The following is a 17,118-nucleotide window of genomic DNA, read 5'->3' as shown; positions in this document are numbered from 1 at the left end:
ACGTTTGATGTTTTTTTAATAAAACGCTGCAAAATTTGCCGCCCCCTCCCAAATTTTGCCGCCCTAGTCAGCTGTCTACAGTGCCTAATGGGAAATCCGCCTCTAGCTGTGAAATACAAACACTGTAATTGAAAACATATCAGCGCACTTTTGTTTACACCGATAAGGGCGAACAAAATTGTTTGGGATACCGCATCTTGGAAAAAATAAGCAATGGATATTTTTTAGGTTATGTTTATAGTACCTATATACTTACTTTAAGTTTGTTTTGTTTTTGCATTATCAATTCATATTAATTTATCATTTATTTCTGCAATACTAATAAATGTATTCTGGTTTGCACTTTAATAAAATAAATTTTATTTAGAAACAAGAAATATTATACTAAAAGTAGCTATGAATAACGATTTAGTTTCGAAGACCGAAGGTAAGTTTAACTCTACGTTTTTAATGCCATAAGCATTATAAGTAATACAAAATACAAATTAGTATTATTATAAAATCATTTAAGAAATTACATCATATTAAATAGGTATTTACCGTTTTTAGTAACTTGAACTGAAATAAATACAAATATTTTTGGTTGTGGTTTGATTATAATTTCAATCACAAATGAGTGCTTATATTATCACCAAGACAATCATCAATAAAATAAGTATTTTACTTTTGTTTCGTTCCAACAATTTGGGAAGAGCTGAAAAAATAACATTTTGTTTAACCATATATCATGAAATTAATTAATCACATATAAAATACACATACCTAATTACTTTATGTAATATTAAAAAATCTCTAAAAAGGTGTCATAGCCATATGAGTTTTCTTTGTTTTACAAACATACAACAGTAAATTTGCATTTTACAGACCAAATGTTATGTTTTTACCTTGAAATTTGAAAATTGGTTAATTCACTGTAATATTAAATCTTAATGACACAAATTCCTTTAGCTAAAGAAAAATTGTTTATGCTGTACGCTTGTATAATAAATATAACAATTAATGTTGACATCGGTATGTGGTATTCTTTCATTGCCATTTAAAAATGTACAATTCAATTATTTTTTATGAATTATGATACTACAAGTAATAAACAAGTAGTAACACCATATAATATAAATACTGCCACATTTAGGGTATATAAAAAATATTTAAATGTATTAGTGGTACATAACATACTACATACTACATTCATACCGATAACGGTTTTATTATTATGTATTTTAACGCCACAAATTAAGATGTGTCTTGATTTGTATGTAACGCATACAAATCCATTGATTATTACCCATATAACCAACTGTGAACACTTAAAAAAAAAGTTCAAAAAACTAAAAATACCTATCCTAGTACCTGATTAGTGACTATCCTATGCGTATAATTATGATTACCTCCTAACCTATGATTATAATTTTTAATTTATTTTTAAGATTTAGCATTGATTAAGGAGGCTTAAATTAAATATGATCTGACAGAAGTAATCAAAATATTTGTTATATGAATACTAGGGCATTACAAAGTTTACACATTAATTTAATAACATAATATTTTATTTATTTTATTTGGATATCTATTTTTAATATGTAAAGGAAAGTTATGCATTTGTTGATGAGATGTCTTAACTATTTTAAATTTAGAATTATGTAACTTATGGCTGTTTAAAAAAAAGGATGGTTTGAAAAATGCATAACCCACAGGCCAATATTGTTAATATCTTATTATATAGGTACATATAATTTTAAATTTAATATTATTTTAATACAATTTTGTGAACTGTATTTCTAAGAAATATTAAAATATGTTAATATTTTAAGGAACCATGGAAGTTAATGAAGAAGCTGGTCCGTCATCAAGCACCAGCAGCAGAGAAAAAAAGCCAAGAATAGAAGTATTGAAATGGAATGGTATCGCGTTATGGTCTTGGGATATAGTTGTAGACAACTGTGCCATCTGCCGTAATCACATCATGGACTTATGCATTGAATGTCAAGCCAATCAATCATCACATGATGATAATAGTGAGAAATGTATTGTTGCATGGGGTATATGCAATCATACTTATCATTTACACTGCATATCTCGTTGGTTAGAAACTCGTCAAGTATGTCCACTTGATAATAAAGAATGGACCTTCCAGAAATATGGTAATTAATGAATATACATTGGAAATACAATTTTAATCTATTAAATAAACAAATACAATAAATTTTATTTGCAATTTTTCATTTCTATACCTCAATATCAAAGTTTGTAATTTGTTGTTGAACTTTTCGGTTAGTTATTACAGTTCACACAAGGCATTTATACAATTAACATTTTAAAAAATAGCATTAAATCTATATACCGAGTAAGTTTATAAATAATAATATATTAATACTTATCATGTATAAAAAATGATATACCAATATAATAAGTAATTTTACCTATATTGACATTTATCAGGTATTTGTGCACAACTGAAATTTCAGATCAAATATCACATCAAATACATTTTTTTAAACTTAAAAGCAAATTCATAAAAAATACATTTTTATTACAGTTACATAATAACTATGAAAATGCATTGATATTTATTTTTATAAGTAGAAATTATAAATTCAATTTAAAACCAGATTTTTATAATTACAAAACAATTTTTTTTATAAGCTTTGTTAAAATTTTACTTGTATATACTTAATCGATAGATTAATATTTTTAAAGTTTAGATAAAATTTAGGCATAAATTAAGTTACGTTTATTTATTTAATATTTATGAAACATGTATTTCAATAATGGTGCAAATACAAAAAATTTAAATAGTAAGCTCTGAATATATCAATACATTTTTCGGTATTTGTAATTGTATTTTATGAAACTAATATTATAATATCTAAATCAATTGTTTATGGGTGAGCAGAACATTTTGAAATAATTATTAAAAAAATATTTATACATTACAAAATTGAACAACTGTTCAATGATATATAGGTATACCTACAATGTAGATAACATTTTTTTATCAATAGATACCACCTAGAATACTGACATAAAGAACATAATAACGTTACCTACTTATACAATAAAAAAATGGTTTAAGTATTATTATTTGTCCATATTAAAATATTAGTGCCTCGACTATATAATTTATTTCATAGGTAACTAATAATGAAATTAATATAGATAACTTATATTAACTTACCGTTAAATATTACAATCATACAATATATTCAACTTCCCATTCTGCTAAAACATTTTTTGTGAAGACTTCCATTGAAATAATTGCATAACATAGTACAAACTTGTGTCAATGTCCAAATGTAATATTAATTATTACTTACCTATTTGCTATTTATTTAATATTATAACAAAGTAATAATTTATAGACATTTGATATTCTACAGTGGAATAAGATTTGAAAATATTATTTTTATTTTTAAATAATTTATATTAAATATAAATATTTTTTAAATGTATTTTATTAAAACATTAATCAATACATAATACGATTAGATCAAGAAGTGTAACATATTATCATCAACAATCAAACACAAATATATGGAATTAAAAAAGAAAATAGAATTAGCTAGGTATTTATTTATACTACATAGGTACATCATTAATTTGGAAATAACTGAAAATAAAATATATATTCAGTATTTTAAACCATCAAATATAATATTATTATGATACAATGGTGCATAATATACTACATTACATGTACACTAATAGATCGGTATACATCATTACATTATTATTTATTACATAAGTTACAACTTATAATATAGAGGTAATACCAGGTATAGGCGTGTTAAATAAAAGCCTATAATAATATAAAGTATTATAAAATTAAGTACCTATCTATATATTTAAAAGTAATTACCATGTATTTTGATGTGTGTAAAAATATGTTTATAATAATATAATATATGCACCGAAAATCGTTAATAACAATATTTTGTCATGTTTAGGATTAGGATTATTGCCTCTACTTATCTATTCATAAATTAGGGTACATGTATTAATAGGATTTGTTACCGGAAGAGCACAAAAATCAATCCATTTTCTACTTGTAAAAAGTTTAAATCGATAAAATACGATCGTGAAATAAAATTGAACAGTTATTAATTTTTATATATAGGTATTCTATAACATATCAACACTTGTGATATTATAGCCTTATATGGGTATAATATATCTACAACTACCATTGGTCATAATTATGGCTCGAAACTCGAAAGTTAAAGGAGCTATAATAGGCAAAAAAATTATTCAAATTTCCGAAAAACATCTAAATATCTAATATGTTAATAATATCTACAAAAACAAATTTAAAAATATGTAAAAATCAATTTATATTTAATATTTAATAAAAAGGCGACGGAAAACTGGTGGCATTTTAGCATCTTTTTAAATTGAAAAATATTTTTAAAAAATACCATACAATTTCAAACGTGTACAAAAAATGTAGGTACTAACAATTAAACAATAAATAGATACACGATAAGTTAAGTTGATAACTTATCGACGATAAAAAATAATATTTCTGCATATTAACTCTATATACCTAGGTAAAATACAGATTTCCGCACCTCAATATTTACGTATAAATATTAAGTTTTATTTAAAATAGGTATACAGGTTAAGAAAAAGAAATTTATTTTTAGAAAATATTAAATATGCTTAATATGTGTATGAAAATAATGAAATATGTACTTTTTCCCTAAAATTGATAAAATATGCAAAATATGCATTTAAAATTTTATATTTTAAACTTATCATCGTATGGTTTGAATTTCTAGCTCGGCCTGCTATAAATTGAGAGCATAATATATTAATATAGAACAACATGTAACTCCTACAACTTCTGAGCCTTAGTCATAATCAATCTATCTGTACAATATATTTAATAGGTACATTCCGTTTAACGGTTGAAACTTGAAACATGATATAATACAAAAAATAGCGTGAACAGGATTTTGCTTTGGAGGCGGATAATTTGTGATAAAGGTAAAGTTTAGTTACCTATAGGATTCATCGTGATTTTTTTTTACAGCATCATTTGTACAAATGACAATTTTAATACACGATAGTTGCGTCTTAATTCTTAAATAATACGTTTACCTACACAACACTGATGAAGAAGGCTGAAATCTTCAAAAAATTTTGAAGTTAGGCCACGAATCCCTAAGCTGTATCCTGGTTTTGCCACTGACCACAAGAGTACGAACAAATACGAATCAAACAATATAATTATTGTATAGTGTATACGCTATGTAGGTATAAACCGAATTATGTATGATCAGAGGTTCACCCATCTATTACAATACGTAATCTAAATCTACTCAATATATCATTATAATATCCTTAAGGCTTAAAGTAAAAGATGCTGTATGAAAGTACTTATTTATACTGTAATTCGCGAACGTTAATTATTAATAATTATGATAATAACGATAATATAAAATAAAGGTCAAAGTACAGTATGGTATTACGACGGCGGTGGGCGATCGTCCGAAACCGGAAACGACCGTTAACGTGGCCGCAGCGATCGCTGCCATGGCCGGAATGGCGGGCGGGTGACCGGCGAGGGACGCCGCGGACGACGTCTTGCTGACAAACGGTTCCACGTTGGTCTTATTATAGTTGGCGTAGTACCAGTCACTCGCCGAACTCGTCTTGAACGGCGTCGACTGGAACGCGTCCGTCGACCTAGTGGGCGGCGGCAGTTGGTACGCTTGCTGGTGATTATTGGCGCCGCTCTTTGAGTACTTTACGTCCTCTGCTACCGCCAGTGGCCTCTGGTGCTGTGGCTGTTGCTGCGGTTGCTGTTGCTGCTGCTGGCTCTGTTGGCCCGGTGGACTCAACGTCACCTTCACGATTGACGGTTTTCCGGTGACCACTACGCTACCACCGCCACCGCCGCCGCCCCCGTCTTTTTGAGACGACTGCACCTGGCCACTGATTCCGTCTTTGTTAGCTGACGGAATTTGGCCACCGGTTCCATCTTTAAACACTGGTAGCTGTCCACCGGGTGCCAAGAAACCGGTCAGCGATGACGGCGTGGACACGTTGACCGCTTCGGGGGTCGTTGAAGTCGATCCGGGCGCCATCGTCGACGGGGCAGCTGCGGTGGCTGACTGCGTGACGGCTGCCGACTGACGTTGTTGTTGGGTCGTCGAGCTCGCCGTCGTGGATCCCACTGCGAACACACAACTTTACGGGTGTAGGTACATTAAAAAACAATTCTCACAAGGGCACGCCTAATTGAACCTGTAGACTGCAGAGATTGCGCTAAATTACCATTGTGTTATGCCGTCAAATATTGTAATTGTGCATTTGTGCTCAAATTAACCAAAACCAAATGGAAAATAGTGATAATTTAAGGAATTTTGTTATTTAAACCGTCAATATTTATACATTATGATGTATAAATGTATAATATATATGTATAATATTTCTGATAGTATGTATTATTTATTATTTTTTTTTTACTTCTGTAAAATAAAGAGGGTGTGCACTGTGCAGCTCTTTAGCGCAAGCTCTGCTGTAGAGACAGGTTTTATAGTGGGACCCCCTCTGTAATAGTCGAAGCACAAAACGACAGAAGGAAAAAATCAAATATATTTATTACCTATAAAGCAAGTCTCAAAAGTTACACATCATCATAATTATGCCCGTTACTAAGTAATTATTGTAACCAAATGTGGAATCTTTAAAAATTATCTATCAAAAATGTATGCTTTAAAATTTAAATTGTCAAATATTACTATCAAAAAACCACATTTAAATATATTTATGTGTTGTATTCTTACAGAAATGCTTTTGGGACATGCTGCATAGTTGGAAACTACTCAATAGTTCATATAATTTATTCAATGTTTGTATAAATATGTTAATAAATTAGCGGCGTGCCCAGGATCCTGAAATGAATTCACTGATGAATGATAGATTAGTTTAAGTTTTTTGGTGTTATTAGCAACTGTTTTGTAGGTGTAAAATGTGGTATTTAAGTATTTGATAATATTAACTTACTGTAGGATTTAAGTATATGAAACTAAAGCTATATTTTTTTGAATTTGAATTTAAATAAACATCACAAATATTCGTGAAAAGAATTTCGCATTAATCTAATCTCGATTATCTTTAAGTGCTTATAAATTCAAACTTTTGGAATAAATATATAATGGTATAAATAAAAAAGAACTGGAAAAATTGTATATACTTACCAGTAAGCATTTTCATTTTATATTGTGATTTGTGTATTATATTTAAGTAAACCCTATACAGTTAGTAAAAATATTGATTAATTAATGTATTAATTTTGATTTGTAATATTGTATATATATATAATCGTATATATTGTATTTTATATACGCATATTTTTACTTTGCCTTAACAAATTAAGGATTGCAATTACTGAACATACTCGTATTTGAAAATTACCGATATTTTTTACATGGCATTTATTAAACGGGCAAGGAATTTCTCATTTTAATCAATTTCTTACTTGCTGATTAATATATAAGTTATACACAAGAGTAAAATATACCTATTTTTGGTTTGGAATAAATATAAAACTATATTCCTCGATTCGATATGAGATAATCTAATCTCCTATCCCATAATATGGGCATATTACGGGTCCATAGACATATACATTACAAATATATTGAAACTTAGACGTAATGTTGTTACCTGTTGATAATTGAACAAGTGAAATTTCGGATTGGTTAGCCAAATCGTTGCTTTGTAAAGTGGTAGCTGTCGCCATCGTTTGTTGCTGGTTGTTGGTTATACTAGGTTTAGCGGTTGGTCTAATGATTGAATTTATAGTGGCTGACTCGTATAAGGAATCACGAGTCGTGATATTTATGAACTTAGAAAAACTTAAGTCGCTGCTGGAATATCTATCATAGCGGAATGGTGATTCTGTAGTGCTACTGAGTTGATACCGCGGGGGACTGCCGGAACCTGTAATTTTATTGGATGTACTATTATTTCTATAAATATTATCTTCGTCGTCATCGCTCTCCATGTCTTCCCCGAAGAAAGTATTATCTGGAGTAGTCATCATTGGCTGGAAACCTCCAGTGCCCGGTAACATTGGTGTAAAACCATCTTGGTCTACTGTTGACGTTCTTTTCGGCAATGAGTTTCGTCTGCCATCCTTGAGTCTTTTACCTGTGCCTTTGGTTTGACCCCAAATATTGTTTAAATTCAGCGGTGGTATTGGTACGCCGAAAAATGTGTATGCAGTACCACCGGCGTTGCTCTGCACCGAGTGATCATCGGTATAAGAAGAAGAGGTATTTGGCCGAGAACTAGCATACAATGTTGGTGTGTCACCGGGTACATAGTGTGATAAAATAGCTGGAGATATTGTTGACAATGTTTTCTCAGTTGAAAAACCTCTTTGGTGTTCAACTTTGTCATTTAGATCGACGACGTCATCGTAAAAATAATCAGTTTCTTCTGGCAGTGGCTTATTTTTATCTGATTCTTCGCTGCTTGTCCACGTAGATATTTTATTTGAAGTCACCGTATTTGCTACACAATTTTTTAAATATCAGTTATAACCTATGTTTGTACATTTTTAATACATAAAGTATTTTATACACAATTCTCACCATTACCAACAGGAACAGATTCAATTTCACAGCCTGGAATGTTTTCCTCTATATTATTTAATTCTTTTTCGTCACAGTGTTTCGATGTAAATGGCATTTCTCTAAGTAAAGTACCGTCGGTACACCTAGGCCCAAAACTGTCAGCTGTCGTTCTTAACCATGATTGCAACCACCTCATGTTACAAGCACAGTGTACTGGATTACCTAAAATTAAATTATTAAACAAAATATTATTATATTAATTTAGCTTATTATAATAATTTATAAATATATCATATTATAGATTCAAACACTAAAGTCATATTGTTATTGATTATGGAAAATATAATAATGAGGGATAAATATACGAATAATATAACTTCAGTAAAGTCAATTAGATATATATATATAAATAAAATTTACCATCAACATCTAAACGAGATATTGTGGGTTTGATACTGTTAAATGTAGATTCAGAAAGTGAAGTCATTTTATTATCCCGTAAGCTTAATACTCTTAAACGGCTCATTCCTTCAAATGGGTTTCCAATAATATTACACAATCTGTTGTTATCAAGCTAGAACAATACATGTTTTTATATAATACCTTCATGAACATATTTTACAATAAGAATCGTAATAGAATATATTTTATATAGCTTACTTTTAACATGATTAATGAGTGCATATTTTGTATGCTTCTAGTAGTTATTTGTTTTAACTTGTTATGGCTTAAATCAAGTACTTCTAAATTTCTTAGATTATTCAAACCCGATTTTTCCATGCCATTCAAATAATTGTGGCTCAAGTTCATCATAATTAAATTTGGTATACCTACAAATGCATCACTGGCTATTTCATTGAGTTGGTTTTGTTGCAATTCGACAATTTGTAACATTGGTAGATTCACCATAGCTGCACTTGGTAAGGATACCAATTTATTTCTAGCCATTTTTACAACCATAAGATTTGGCAAGCTTTGTATACCATATGAAGGTAATGTGTTAAGATTATTTCCTTCCATTTCTAAAATAGTCAAATTTGGTAGCTGTTGGAAGGCCCCTTCATTTAAAATGTTTAAGTTGTTTTCTGACAAGTACAACTCTTTTAAGTATGGCATTGACGAGACTATTCCACTTTTCATATGTTTAATTTCGTTATTTCTTAAATCTAGAATTTTTAGGTTCGGATTCGCTGCTAATGATGATGGAAACTCAGATAATGAATTATGAGAAATAGATAGTTCTTCAAGTTCCCTAAATAAATGCAAAAATTAATATTCATTAATATAAATATCTTATTAAAAAAAGTTAATTTTTACTTACTTATTTACAGAAAAATATGATTCGTGAATTTCAGTTAGTCTATTATGACTTACATCAAGTTTTTTCAATTTTACATTATTAGACAATAAAGAAGGTTCTAAAATCTCCAATCTGTTACCTTTTAAATTTAGTTCGTTCTAAAAAATAATGTAAATTAGACACTTTATATTTTTACTTTTATTTATTTTAACTCACAAGAAGTGGTAACTCCTTAAAAGTGTTCGAATGTATACTTAATAATTTATTGTCGTTTAATGTCAGTATTTCTAATTGGTTTAATCCACTAAATGCTCCATTATCCAGTTGTTGCATTGAGTTCCCACCCAAGTAGAGCCAACGCAATAAATTTAAAGCAGTCAATGAATTTGCTGGTACTCTATGAATACCATTATCTACACAGATAAATTAAATGTTTAAAATATAATATATCATAATATTTTTAGTATCAAAAACAATGATAAAATAAAACTCATATTATAATAAAATAGGATATTAGTATTATGTTACCTGAAACATCAAGAAGTTTTAAAGCTGGAAGATGTAAATCTGTTGAACTATCACTTGGCAAGCTCATTATTTTGTTATGAGATAAATATAAGTATTCTATGGCTCTTGGCATACCACCAACAAACTGTAAATCATATTTATATTTATATTTCAAATTTATTTGTGGTCTATAATAATTTAAAAAAAATATAATAATGCAACTGATTTTTTTATAAAAAAAATTGTATGCATAAAATATAATATTTTTATTAATTTAAAAACTAAACATTTAACTATAGATATAATACAAATAATTTTTCCATATTATAATAATATTCTTCTGAAAAATAAATGTGTAAATAATAATTTAGTGTTTAGATTAAAAAGGATGTAATTAAATAACACGTACGTTTAACGTTAAGAATCAAACATGTTGGGAGAAATAATAGTTTAAACTTTGGTGTAAGAATAAAATAAATCACTATGATAAATCGGTTAACAGTGTGATTTTAACCTGATCGTTTTAGTTTGTTCACGAAAGGGAAACTAAGTTTATGTAATTATTATATATTTATTTTCTAAACTAATATTTATATAGGTAACTAAAACAAAATACATACATGATTAAGTCTATTGTGACTTGCATCGAATTCGTACAAATGGTATAAGTGGGTTAGTGTTAAAGAGTTTATAGAATCTATGTTGTTGTGAGATATATTGATGTGTTCTAAATTTGGAGTGTCAATAAAAGTGGTCGGATCCAATGATGAAACAGCGTTGTGGCTGATATCAAATCTTCTTAATGATGGTAATGTAGCTAGCATACGTCGTTCTAGTTTGTCAAATTTATTAAAAGATATGTCAAGACCTTTTAACATTGGTAAATTCCATAGAGGAATTGCTAGGTAATTGGATAGCGAATTATTGGCCAATCTCAATTCCCTTAACATTGGCATAGCAGTGAATGTTTCCCTGCCAACCCTTTGGAGTTTATTGTGTTCTAAATACAACATTTCTAGTCTTGAATGTCCCTGTACTGATCCGTAAATAATGTCTTGTAACTGATTCCTGCTGACATCCAGAAAACGAAGTTTCGGAAACATGTCTAAAATTAGTCTGATTGTCATCGCATTGTCTATGGAATTTTCAGATAACCATAATTCTTCTAGATTGTTATCGCGAACGGGCGTAAATGATTCCGGATGGATATGACGTACTTGATTTTTGCTTATGTCGATTGACTTTAGATTGGGCATTCGATGAAATGCGCCCCTGCGTATATCACTTATCTTGTTGGTGGACAGGTAAACGTGACGTAATGACGGTATATCTACGAATGTAGCTTCATTAATGAATTCTAATTCATTTCTATCGAGTCTAATTGTAGTCAAAGAGGTCAAATCTCTAATTGCTCCTCCAATATTAGACGCATCAGCTAACTTGTTGCCGACTAATGATAGTTCAAGAAGCGATGGCAAGCGAGCAAAAGCTCTAGGGTGCATCCACGTGATTCCACAATCCGTGAAATTTAACAAAAATAGTCGAGGCAAATCCTGTACAGTGCCTACGTCCAATTTTTGCATTTTTGGAGAACCAGTGATATGCAACTGTTCTAGAAATGGCAACCCTAAGAAATTGCCTGTTCCCATGTTTATTAATGAAGATGCTTCGATTTGAACATACCTCAATCTAGCTAGGCCAGATATTATTGGTAGTCGCGTCAATGATCCTGCAATTAACGATAGCGCTTCTAGTCTAGGTAACACCATTAAACTTTCCTCTGGAAAACTTCTAAGTTCTGCTTCAACTATGAATAATTCTAGTATGCTTGTTTCTTGATCAGATAACCAGTTTGAAGCGACTTTTTGAATTCCATTTTCACGTAACATTAATCGTATAATTTTTAAAGTTGAAAAAGCATTGGCAGGCATTGACGAAATGGCATTATTTTCCAATATTAGTTCATCAATTGGATCTGTTACGGATGAGGCTAGCTGCTTCAATTCATCAAATATGGTCTTCGAATCTCCATGACTACACCTGGAATTGTATAAGTGTCACAATGTTAATAAACAGAAAAAATGCTACAAAACATAATAATAAATATTTAAATATTAATAATAAAACTAGCATTTAAATGGGAAAAATATTGAAAATAATTTTTTAAATCACATTTTGTATTATAACAAAAGAGAGAGGATTTTATAAGTATAATACACACTTAATACATTTCTTCAGAAGGAATTAAGTTTCCTTTCACTATAGTTTTTATTTTATTGATGATATAATTTAGATGGCAAATTATATAATAACATGAGAAAATATTATTATGTATGATGCATTAGATTTGATTTGTTGTAATATAATATTTTTTAAACTATAAAATAAAGAACAATGGGTCATTTTATCGTGAATATGTTTATCTTAAAAATGTATAGTAAATTATACTGCTTAAACAGATATATTTCTAATAAGTATTTGGACTTAAGTTAATATTTTTTTTTTTTATAAAAAATGATAAAATTTATGTAATTCCATAAATATTGTTAAAAAGTAAACATATTTTAGTCATTATCGTTAATGCGTAATATCAGTAGTTACGTATGAACTAAAACAGGTAGGTATTTATTAAATTGACACGCCATATAAATATAAGGAAAAACTCCTAGTAGATACAAGTATAAATTGCAATATAATTTATATATTATAGACATAAATTAATTGAAAAATTCGATTTACTTGTAAATTGTGATTATAATTATTATGGTATGCGTATTATTTATAATATACCTAACTAATGGTGGAAAACATGCTTACTGGTAGACGATGAAATCTATCTTATTACATCTACCTATTGTGTAATAAAATAATGGCGTGTCAAAACAATCACAAGCGAAAAAAACATACCTACTTATACCTAGTTATTAATGCCTAAAAAAGGTTTCTAAAAATCACGACGGCGACACGTGCAAATATAGTAAAGATTAGTTTTGCTACAATCGCATATGGCCACGCAAAATAAACTAAAAAAAAACCTATTAACATTTGACGTGTGACTACATATATAAAATAAGTACCTATTCATATTTTTACTATCTTTGTAGGTTAGGCTCCTAAAAGTAAAACCTATATAGTATTTATTTTCTAAATTGTTGGAGTCTATGTGTATTTCAGAAGTCACGCCTGCCCAGTCGAGTAAATATTGATAACAATTCACTCGTGTCAATAATACGGTTAAATATTATATAATGACTGTTCGTACTAGTTGACCATATTTTTAGGTATCTATCGGCTATCATTTAAAAAATGATTGTTTAATAACGCGTCGACATCGTGGTCTTCAACGAAAATTATTGAAAAACCGCTTAGAATTTGAAATGTAATCATATTATTTGGATGTAAATAGTGATATACTTTCATACTAACATAGATCAAAGAGGATTTTGAGCAAAACAATAAAATTAAAAAAATTGGAAAATATAAAAATATTTATTTTTTCTAACCTATTGTATCTATTGTAATATATTAAGTATTTAAATACTTATATTGGTATCTATGGAATTCTTTTTAATTCACCTATTGTGCCTACCGCAAGAAGAAATAATAATAATAATAATAATTTTACTATAGTTTTCATGTTGACAGTATGTTGTTAGATCAAAAAGTCCTTAGATTGCATAATTCTTGTTATTATTATTTGATCCAAAAAGGCTAACAATTATTATTTATACCTCAACATTTTAAACAGATTGCTATGGTTTATTTTTATTATTTAGTATTATTAAATTAAATTATTTTTTTTTTCTGTACAAAAAAATAAAAATAAAAAAATCATATTACACGTGTAGTACATGCGTCTATTAATTGTATGAAAATAAAAATAAAAAATAAATATTGATAAGAAATTAAGAACACAAGTTATTTCATTTATCAGAACTTTGAAATACATTGTACAGTGCCATATGGCCATACTGTTATATATATTTTATATGCGTACATGCGTCTAAGTTCTAACTCATCGTGACGATGGCACGTGCATTTTTATGATTTATGACTAGGGCTCAGATTTAAATACTCCAAAAATATCAAAAATGCCTATTTAGAAAATGCATTTATGATCTAATAGCGCTAAAAAAATGCTATGATAAATATAATATATTAAAATTAAGAAAAAAATTATTGTGTAAGTACGTTTGTAAATATAAAAACGAGTAAAAACTTAAATTTGACAAATTATTAAATTTTTATTTCACCATGTACTATATTTATATTTCAATGAAATGATTTTTTTTACTCATAGTATGAGAAATAGATCAAAAATGTCTCAAAAAAGACTACACTTTGAGTAACACACCTCCCCCCAAAAAAAAAAAGATGTAAATGTATTGAATCCAAGCTCTATTTATGACCATTATTACAACACACTCTACATGTTGCCTATATTAAACTCCTTAAAAAAAATGAAATTCTTGTTGACTTCATGTTGTGTTGAATGCGTCAGAAGAGCGTGTCTGCTATTACGTACCTACGTATCTAGCTAATAGTTATATACCAAAAATGGCAAATTATGGCCAAAAATTAACCTTTTTTTTTTTTTTGAACATGCCACGAAAATAGAGTACGTAACGTCTGTTGCCAATAATATATATAATATGTATATATACATAGAATAAAAATATTTTAATTTTTCGCGTGCCATGAATTTGCCATCCCTGGCATATACCATTTACGTCTATATTTTATTATATAAGTATACGTCTACAATACTTATACCGTGGACCTATATACGGTATATAGGGTTTTGACTACAGATCAGAACTTATTAAGAGGTGTTGACACTCACCATATCTGGATTTCATTGTCTCGGCTGGAACACTTGCATCGCCGGATGGCATCACTTGGCTGTGGGCACGTAGCCGCCGCGACACGCGGCGTCCTCGCAGTCACAGCTATGGCGATGATGACCCATAGCAGTGCCAGCAGACCGTCGGTGGACCGCATTGCGTCGTCATGACCTCAACCGGCCACGGTCTTCTCCTGTGACAAAAAAAAAAACAGTCAATTTTATAAATAAAAAATCAGTTATTAATATTCATTTTTAAATTGCTATTAGGAAGTACTTATAATGTATTCATGACATTATTTAGGACTTTTTTTTTATACATTAATCCGCGCCTGTTAGCGAGTTGTTACTTTATTAGTATGGAAAACTGGACAATTTTCATTAATTGCGTACACTATAAATGTTAGTTATAATCAGGTTACTTGTAGCAGTTGAATACTCCTTAAAATCATCCAGTTTAATATAGGAATTAATTTCAGTGTAGATCAATTTTACCGTAAGGTCTAAATTATTAAAAGGAGTTATGGGTTCATATTCTTCATAATATAAATAAGCAATACTTATAGGTTATTTCAAAACCTAATATATCTATTATAGATCCTAAAAAAAATTATTTTGTAATGCTAATATTTAAATATTTATAACATTTAATTTAAATTTAATGGATGTTGAACTATATATTATTTATAGAGAATTATATACCTAGCAAGTAACAGGTGCCTGTACACTTTGATATACACGCTTTTCTTTTCGTATACACAATGTGTATCGTAATTGGCATACTCAATTTTAAGTCCAGAATTAATTATAACAAAATCACAACATTCATAACCATAAAATTTATAAACCAAATCAACATAACAGTTATACAGCGCGAAATTCTTAACATAACATCACTAAAAAATACTATTTAATAGTACGTATTATAGTGATATTGCGTACACTCGTTATTCGTTAACATTTTATAAAACTTAAAAATTAATTTTACTCATGGTCGTAAACAACGTATGTACAGGAATATTATTATTTACTTTTATACAGTAATGTATAATGTATGGAACACAAAACACTACTGTACTTTACACTGGACTCAATATACCAGCATGGACAAGTCAGATTATTAATATATTATATTCTCCAGTGGTTCGATGTACCTATAACATAATATTATTATGCAGTAGATAGTTATAGGTACATTGTACAGTACATTATAACGCTATTTGACCATAGTCTCGGTCGTTTGCGACTAGCGTTTTTATTTTTTTAAATAAATTGCATGTATAATATAGGTATTTAATGAATATGATTTAAATTTATTATTGTAGTAAGGTTAGGCTAGTATATGAATAAAATTAAACACAGATAAACGTACAAAATAATGTACAACACAATGTAACTATATAAGTACTAAGTATTATGTATATTATACAAGTCACATATTATACAATAAATTACAGTTTAATTATTTATTGGTCGATATATATGTAAATATTTTAAATTTTAATGAAACGCAACGTTAGATCGGTTTCCTTCCTCAGTTTCACGTGTTATATGTTACACTGTTTACATATATAATATACATAGCATAAATCGCGTATCACACTTTCACGATTGTGACTGTCGTTTTGAGTTCACGCCAGATTAGATCTTATAAATACCATCGAACCAATTACACTAAAATAGTATTATGCATGAATACAACCATATTTATTTGTGTTTTTATTTGTAATTATAAACACTAATAGGAGATATGTATTATGTATTTACTGAATTTTTAAAAATAAATAATGTTTAATGTTTACTGTTTAAATTAAATTCAGTTATTATAATAACTACTTTTAGAGAATAAAAACAGGGATGTAAATAATAAGAAAAGAATGCAC

At 28.9% G+C, this 17,118-nt stretch overlaps 2 protein-coding genes across 3 annotated transcripts in view; one reads left to right on the top strand and one right to left on the bottom strand.

The window, feature by feature from the left end:
• The first annotated feature begins 291 nt into the window (after positions 1 to 291).
• Positions 292 to 2,185, top strand: LOC132926440 (RING-box protein 1A-like). The gene is made up of 2 exons (XM_060990796.1): positions 292 to 427; positions 1,812 to 2,185. Exons 1-2 carry the CDS (start codon positions 397 to 399, stop codon positions 2,147 to 2,149), a joined length of 369 nt encoding a protein of 122 aa, XP_060846779.1. The 5' UTR covers positions 292 to 396; the 3' UTR covers positions 2,150 to 2,185.
• A 2,938-nt stretch (positions 2,186 to 5,123) lies between these two features.
• LOC132926918 (protein artichoke) overlaps positions 5,124 to 17,118 on the bottom strand; it is a 35,016-nt gene continuing 23,021 nt past the window's right edge. The window contains exons 2-11 of one of the 2 annotated variants that reach the window (XM_060991342.1): positions 15,236 to 15,429; positions 11,013 to 12,432; positions 10,414 to 10,537; positions 10,102 to 10,298; positions 9,907 to 10,043; positions 9,246 to 9,837; positions 9,006 to 9,159; positions 8,604 to 8,807; positions 7,672 to 8,523; positions 5,124 to 6,175 (exon numbers count right to left, since the gene is read on the bottom strand). In XM_060991342.1, coding sequence (XP_060847325.1) covers positions 5,409 to 6,175; positions 7,672 to 8,523; positions 8,604 to 8,807; positions 9,006 to 9,159; positions 9,246 to 9,837; positions 9,907 to 10,043; positions 10,102 to 10,298; positions 10,414 to 10,537; positions 11,013 to 12,432; positions 15,236 to 15,393 — 4,605 coding nt within the window. In that variant the 5' untranslated portion in view covers positions 15,394 to 15,429 and the 3' untranslated portion in view covers positions 5,124 to 5,408. Of the gene's footprint in view, positions 6,190 to 7,671; positions 8,524 to 8,603; positions 8,808 to 9,005; positions 9,160 to 9,245; positions 9,838 to 9,906; positions 10,044 to 10,101; positions 10,299 to 10,413; positions 10,538 to 11,012; positions 12,433 to 15,235; positions 15,430 to 17,118 lie in introns of both variants that reach the window. The other variant, XM_060991343.1, reaches the window with a different exon arrangement.

This window comes from Rhopalosiphum padi, chromosome 3 (genome assembly GCF_020882245.1).
Source record: "Rhopalosiphum padi isolate XX-2018 chromosome 3, ASM2088224v1, whole genome shotgun sequence".
Taxonomy (NCBI): Eukaryota; Metazoa; Arthropoda; class Insecta; order Hemiptera; family Aphididae; genus Rhopalosiphum; species Rhopalosiphum padi.
Note: the sequence above shows the minus strand (reverse complement) of the source record. Positions and strands in the feature narration are given on the sequence as shown.